This window comes from Limulus polyphemus, unplaced genomic scaffold (assembly GCF_000517525.1).
Source record: "Limulus polyphemus unplaced genomic scaffold, Limulus_polyphemus-2.1.2 Scaffold5276, whole genome shotgun sequence".
In the NCBI taxonomy this organism is placed as follows: Eukaryota; Metazoa; Arthropoda; class Merostomata; order Xiphosura; family Limulidae; genus Limulus; species Limulus polyphemus.
The window spans coordinates 32,675-40,949 of NW_013670886.1; the positions used below are offsets into that span (position 1 = coordinate 32,675).

General features: G+C 31.8%; 1 protein-coding gene across 3 annotated transcripts in view; it reads left to right on the plus strand.

Annotated features, from left to right (window-relative positions):
• Window positions 1-8,275, plus strand: part of LOC106472370 (protein 4.1-like) — a 60,179-nt gene that overhangs the window by 31,192 nt on the left and 20,712 nt on the right. For all 3 annotated transcript variants that reach the window (XM_013933008.2, XM_013933009.2, XM_022400954.1), the window contains 2 exons: window positions 1,869-1,966; window positions 2,758-2,939. In XM_013933008.2, the coding sequence (XP_013788462.1) occupies window positions 1,869-1,966; window positions 2,758-2,939 (280 nt within the window). The remainder of the gene's footprint in view (window positions 1-1,868; window positions 1,967-2,757; window positions 2,940-8,275) is intronic.

Genomic DNA, 8,275 nt, shown 5'->3' on the forward strand with positions numbered 1-8,275 from the left:
GGCTTGTGTCGCGTAAGTTTCGTCGGTACGAAGTTACGGAAAATCAGTTAATTAAAAAACGGAGACGTAACATTATTTTCAAGATCAATAACTTCATTTTCCATTATCAGTATGTGTGGTAGTTGGAATCACTATTATTTACCAGTATTATGATTATCAGCACTAATACAAATATACTAATCATTACATCCCTAGTGGTAAGTAATCAGTTCTATTCATGTGTATTAAATGAAACTAAATAGTTTTGAAATAAAAAAAAAAAATTAAGTTTCAAATATTTTACAGGATTCATCTGGGTCCTGAAAAACCTGTAAAGTTCTAAAAAATTATAAACTTAATTGTACAGACCTGGATAGTCCTAGAAAATGATGATGTGGTCAAGAGCTCTAGAAATCTAAAATACCTTCATAAAAATATTTTTTTATCTAGAAACTGTATCTGCAAATTAAATGTTTCTCTTTTAGATGTTGTTTTAAATCCTATTTCTCATGATTCACCTTCAACTAAGACAATTGTAGCTTATAAGAACATGGATGGAAATGTTTAAGAAGGGATTAATTGACACTTCAGAAAAATGCCATTGCAATAGATTTGATAGAAGATATGTATACCATTCTGTTTATTAACTTCACAGTGATATAGTTATACCCTGAAACATTACCTTTATAACTGCATTTCATGAACAAAAAGACTTAGTGTGCCATGGAAGTGTTGAATTCTCCAGGCAAGCAAAGGTATAAATAGTTGGTGACTTCAGCGATTGGTTGTAGAAAGACAGTAATATTTCATTATTCCTATTAGGTAATCTAGCATTTTATATGTTAGCAGCTTGTAGATCTAGTGAAACTTAATTATCATATTATTTTGAATTCAAATACAAATGAAACTACTCATGCTTAGATGTACTGTTTCAGGTTCAGTCATTTAGAGGCCACTAAAATTATGCTTAATAATAACATTAAATTAATAATGAATAAATACAAATAAAATAAATGAAAGTTATTTCTTACATAAGTTAACAAAGCTGAGATAAACTGGCTTGGATTTGAGATTGAGTAAAATCAGTTAAATACACAGCTCTAATTGTGTTACATTTGAATTTCATAAAATAGTTATAATTCAAGCTGAACTCAAGACAAAATATCTTATCAGCCAGCTTGAAACAAGAAATATCAAACATCTTACCTTGTAAAACAGTGGGCTGCATATTACATTTACATAATGATTTTTATTTTACTGGATGTAACGTTCGTTTTTTTTACTTTTATTTTAAAAGCAAGACATTTTGCAAACCAAGTTGAATATATGTACACATATATGTAGTATTATTAAAACATACATATGTGCTTTGCATGTATTTGCTGTATAATGCATCTATTTCAGTTTTAAATGACAAAACAGTTGACGGTATGAAATGGAAATAATATCATGTCGTTATCAATTTACAGTGAGGTCAGCAAAATAAGTTTACATGCTTTAACACCTGTAGCTGTGGGCTTTTATGATCTTAATAAACCCTTATTATATGTAAATGTATTAAATATTAGATACAGAACTGCATGTTTGACACATCATATTTAAGGAATTACCCTGTGAATTCTAGGAGATTGAATCACATTTTAAAGAAGTAGTGTATCAATAATTGGACAATAACTAATTTATGAATTATGAATAAATCACCTTACAAAATATTTATAAGTAATGGGGAATTGTGTGTATCATTTATTTTAGTGAATAACTATTAGTATTTCCAAGTCTGTGATCTCTGAGGATAATATTTCATGTAACTTATTCTAAAATATAGTTAGTAAATTATATAATTTATTTAAGTACTTGAAATATGTATAAATTTTTTATTTTTTCCACAGTTTGAGCAGTTTGAAAGCACAATAGGGTTCAAACTTGTCAACCACAAAGCTGCTAAACGGTTGTGGAAAGTTTGTGTAGAACATCACACTTTTTTCAGGTTGGTAATATGTTTCATATATGATTATCTAACTGATAACTTTGTTTCTGGTTTCCTTGTCTCATCTTTTAACCATGGTAATCAGTGTGACTAACATCTTTGATTTTCAAGTAAATGTAGTGCCATATCAGCATTATAGACAAGACAATCTTAAGCATCGGTAATATGACTTACATCATCAAGTGATATTTGTTCGAAAAAGTACACAAGGCTGAAATTTTAGAAAAACTTTTTACCAATTTTCTATCAAGAAGAAGAGGGGTTAGTCATTATGTAAAACAACCATGAGGTTAGATTTGTTTTATCACTTAAATAGTCAGCTTGAACAATGCAGTTAAAGGTACAGAAATAAGTTACATACTCTGTGATCATTCTAGGCACAGAAAATTTCAAATAAACATATAAAGGAATCATTAACTATAACTCACATTTGTAGATAGATCAGAACAGTAATCCATAGCAAACATCCCGTTTAATGAAATTATGAAGTTCTTCCAATTAACTGTTTTGTTTTATCGGATGGGTGATCTAAAAAATCCAAACAACTAGTCATGAAACAAAATACTTCTGAATTTGGAATAATTATTTCTTGATATGAAGTAAAGTATTGAGTTCAATATCATGTTCATGTATGTAAAGTACCACTTATCAATATGATATGTAAACATTCGGTACAATATTAGATCTGTTGTGCTGTATACATGGCTGTTTCACTTACTCTTTATTAATGTTTAGCAATATATCCTATTTTAGTTTTAATTTTCAGTGAATTTTTTTTAATATTCTTATAGATTAATGACACCTGAACCTCCCCCAAAACAAAAGCTGTTTGCCCCACGATTTGGATCCAAATTTCGTTACTCGGGACGAACTCAGTATCAGACTCGTCAAGCCAGTGCACTTATTGATCGACCGCCTCCCGACTTTCAGCGAACACTCAGCAACAAACGGTTAACAAGAAGCATGGACAGTGGTGAGAGCTTTATGCAGTTTTCTTGTATGACAAAAACTGTTTCTTTGATTTTAAAATTTATGTTTTGAATTTATAGTGAGCATGAAGATTAAAAGGAATTTATGCAAAGCTGAGGAAAATATTGTTTATTTGAGGCATGATGGGAAGCATTTTTAAATGCTTTTTTGCAGTTTTGTGTGTTCTTTTAAGGTAGCATTTATGCTGGATAATGGGGGTGTTGAAAAGGATTTTGATTGTTCGGTCACTACTTCAACAGGTTTATGCCCATGGGTTTAAATAATTGGTGGAAAATTTTGATTCTGTATGCTGATATCAAACAATATTTTCCAATTATTGAAGTTCAATTAAAGAAATGTAAACGTAAAAGCAGAATATTATTGTTGATTTTAATGATAGTAAAAGCTAGGTTCTTAAGTATGATAAATACAGCTAGAACTTATAGAAGAAAGCAAGACACAGGCTAAAACTTTGGAAAACAATAGGATGTGTCTGGGTGGAAGAGATGTTTAGAAAAGTACACTGTGGCACCTACAATGTATTAAGGATCCATCTATTAAACTTAAATTCCTATTGCTATGTGGGTCCTGCTTGTTGTGATACCTATTCAACTAGGACTTACTTCATTGTTTCTGCTGTGTAACTTACATCGTTGTTTTTTATGTTATACTGTATGTGCAAAGCTCTTTAGTTTCAGTTGACTGTTAAATCAATTTCCCCAAAAGGGGGCCAAAGGCCGCCTGAAGGGGTCATCTGTTTTAACTGCTTGCACCACTATATAGTTGTGTTGTGTCTGTCAGTCAGTCAGTAGACATTAAAATTATCTTGCATAAGGGACACTTAACATTGCTGACACGATGTCAGTAAAACATACACATGCCATGAATCACGAGAAGAGTTATGCACTCTGTAAGCTACAACACAGCATAACATAAGAACTTCAAAAGCAAGAAATAGAAATATTTGTTACTCTTAATTTTGGTCTTGTTTACTCTTGAAACAAAACACTTTTGGAGACCTTGCAGAAGTACACCTAGTATTTCATCAGCAATTTTGAAATGCTCTTTTACTCTTTAGATATTATTATTAAAAACTAGCTTTAGGAGTAAAGTCAGAGCAGATTGAACTCTGTTTGGCACAAATTTAGGTCACCCGTTGTACAATGATTCTACATTTGTATTATTTGATATGTAAAATCTGCTGACTTTCCTTGTTTATACTTTGGCAGCATGCCCCACCATATCAATTAGGCAGCATAATTAAGTAATTATGATTCATTTGGTTGCCTGTTGGTTGAAAATTTGACCTAGAAAAAAGGACTGAAACAGTTTAAAAGCATAATTCAAAAGTTTAGCACAGGAGAATATAGAAACTTTATTGTAAGCATCCACAAAAGTTCAACCAAATTGAACCTTTCCGACTTAAATGTTCCCAAATCTGTATTAGGAATTTTTCAATGATAGTTTAGATTTATGAATTAAGATGCTATTGAGAAAGGGTTTGAAAATTTTACCATACAAAATTATTTTATATAAGCTTTACCCTAGAACTGATCAAATGCATGAACTTAAGGTTTAAATATTGAGGAATAGTTTAAATTTGTTATAATCTGTGAAAGAGAGTAATTTACGAATTTTTATGTAACTTGATCAACCCTATCGCTACAGGTTTTCCTAGGGTCAGGAGTCAAAGGGCATGTCACAATGTTTATAGACTTACATTGAAAGTTTTATTGAAATACTATTTTATGAATGTATGTCAATAAGTTTGGTATCAAATGATTCATCAGGTGGAAAATGAAGTTTATAATAAATATTAAAAACATGGTAATACCAAAAAACATCTTTAAATATAGACATTTTGGAATCTCTTCAAATTCCATCACCAACATTAATATCACAAAAAAAAGTTAGTTCATAACATTCAAACTACAAAAAACAGCATTAGCTATTGAGTGAGTTTTCGTATTCAGTCGGAAGTTTAGAAAGAACAGATTTAAACAGTAACAATGTAATGGAATGTACGATAAAACATATAGCATACATGTTTAACAAATAACATCGTTAAGAGAAAACCATTACAGAGAAAGGCTTAAATATAATTATAAACGCTGTGTCTATAAAATAATAATAAATGTCAAATAAAACACTGATAATCTGGAATTGATTACAGTAATGACAACAGTGAGGAGTTGATGTTATTATTTAGTATTGGGTGATCATTGAAAATGGAGAGGCTTTCTTTAACCCGTGGTTCTGGAGTCGAGAATTTTAAAGTTTTCTAGAAGTATGAGGTGATTGTTATTCTCAATGTGCAATTGGATACAAGACTCAGGTGGATTAGTTAGCTTATATCTGCTTCTAGCTGAAATTCCCATGTGCTCGTGTGCATGTATTTGTAGGTGACATGTTGTTTTACCAATACAGGTAGCTATACAGCTACTGCAAGTGTATTTATATACGACCCACAAAGTCATACATAAGACCATATCTGACACCACTTTTCCAGAACTTTATCCTACAGGTCCTCCTCCTCCCCCAATCTCATGTATGGCTTGCCAAAAATGGTTTACCTCCCAGACCTATTCTATCTACTGTTTGTTCCCATGCCTAAAAATGTGCTAAATATCTTGTACCTGCATTAAGCTCACTAGCTAAGAATGAATTTACTGTGAAAGATTCTTTTTCCTACCAAAAACTTGCACAGTATCTCAATATCCATTAGATCTTATCATTCCTTTCATTGGCAAAGTTTTAAACACAAATATCAAATTAGAAAATAATAAATACATATTACCCACAAATTGAACCAAGTTTAGTATTTACATCACTATTTAGAATTAAAAATATATTTAAAACCAGAGACACTACCCATTCCAATAAACTTGTCATATATAAATGCACTTGTGGTAGTTGTATAGCTACCTGTATTGGTAAAACTACGCCTCACCTAGATTTTGTTGAATTTGGTAATTGATTAATTGTTGGGCTCATTAATCATTTACATGCAATTAATAGATTCTCACATGAGATTAGGATAGTTGGAATAATTGAGAACAGTAATTGTCAGAAACATTGATTTCATTTAGTTGATAACTTTACATGACACTATTTGATGTTATCGATGCCTGTTGGTGATTAATTACATTGTATAAACTTAAATCAACATATTGCTTGTTAGGCTTCTTAACATGACAGCCAAGGTGGAAAAAATACAGAAAAGAGACACTTGTATGAATAAGGACTTTATTCTGCTGTTGAATAAATTTGAAAGTAGTATCCTGTTTGAAAGAATTCTACATGTACAGAAATATCTTCCCTGAAATTGGTTGGTCAGCAACAACTTTAAAAAAAGTTAGTTCAGAAATATAAAATTAGGTTAGTACGTGAGTTAGTTAGTACTGAGCTTTTATATGTATTGCACCATTAAAAAACAAATATAGTAAAAAAATCCATCATTAACATCACATCTGCTAGTATAATTCAACTTTGAACATCATATCTGTGTGTTTTCAAAACAGCTTCTGTTTCTCAGGAAATTTGCAGTTTTTTTTTAATTATTAAAATGGTTGAAAGTGCTTAGAACTACAATCCTGTAATTACTAGGCTCAAGAGGAGGGGAAGTGGAGAAGTAGTTTTCTATGATAAAGCTTGTTGTCAATTGCCAAAAATGTGCTTTTAAAGAAATGCTTCTGATCATGTAAAATATAAAGACTTGTCTGATGAAGTTTTCTAGAAACAACAAAAGAAATCGTGTGTGTAGATATGTACAGAGTCCACACAGGTCATGAAAATCCTGTAAAATCAGGAATTTTATAAACTGGAAAATCAATGGTTTTTATTACGAGGCTCTGGAAATGTGCTTTAAAGTCTGATTGTATCGGTCCTACGTACCCGGTTTTTATTTACAAAAAACTATACTATTATGTTTATTTCAGATTTATGAAAATTGAACTCTAGGAAATTACTTGTAAAATGGTAATTACACTAACTTGGCACTGATCACTAACTGGATTCGATTTAGGTACCTCCATCTGTAAGTGAACAAGTGTCACAGGACTATTGTTGGAATGATGTTAGCGTAAATAAGATCAAGACTCATTTGGTAGTAGGATGAAAAACGTGATATTTTAGTATTTTTCTAATTCCATTTTTAGTGTATACACTTAAAAAAATTAGCAATGTTTCTATTCCAAGTTGATATCAGTTATTGCCTAAAATTCATTAATAAAAAGAGAAATCCCAATCCAAAGAGCAACAATATATTAGACTGAGTGTTATAAACTTAACCATTACTCAAGAAAGATAGCCTGTCAGTTTATACTGATTAGATTGACTGTTATTTATACAGTTATCAATCTAGGCAGAAACATACGCATACATATAGTACTTATGTAATATTAGGTCGTCAAGAAATTAATGTTGTGTTTTGGAACACTTTCATTACCCCCCTCCTAAAAACGTACATCACGTACAATAGTTAGACGAACCGCCTAAACGTCACGTTAGTGTAGCCTATATAATGTGTAAAGATTAGTATACTGTAATCTCTTATGGTGATGGCACACGACAAGATACGCATTCGGCATGTAATACTGTTTGAATACAAGAAGGGAAACAATGCCTCTATAGCCACAAAGAATATCAAAGAAGTTTATGAAAATGTTTTGAACGTTAGTAAGTGTCAACGATGGTTCAGCAAATTTCGTTCAGGTGACTAAAGCCTTAAAAACTGTGATGGCAAGGGCTGACATGTTGGAAATGGTATTGATCCTCTGAAGACTCTTGTTGAGTCTAATACCAGGCAACACACTCGTGAAATGGCCCTGAAATTGCATGTCTCTCATGAAATAAAACGTAAACGTCTAAGGAATATGGGAAAACTCCATAAAGATGGTGTTTGGGTGCCTCACGAACTCTCTGATCATCGTTTCCAACCCATGAATGTTGCTTTGTCTCTTCTGGTGTGTAATGTGCATGAACCATTTTTGGACAGAACTGTCACTGATAATGAAAAATGGATTCTCTATGCGAATATTAAATGCCAAAAACAATGACTCAGTCCTAGACAAAAACCACTTCCGACCTCAAAACCTGGACTCCATCCGCAGAAAGTGATGCTTTGCATTTGGTGGGACATCAAAAGAGTAATTCATTTCAAAATTCTTAATACACAGTGAACTGTCAATGTAGAGATCTGTAGTCAGCAACTGGAACATTTAAATCAAGCCCTTCATCAGAAATGCCCTTTAATCGTAAAGGTGTTCATCTTCTTCAAGACAATGCACGTCCACATGTGGCACGTTTGATGTGACAAAACATTATGGAGTTGGGTTGGGA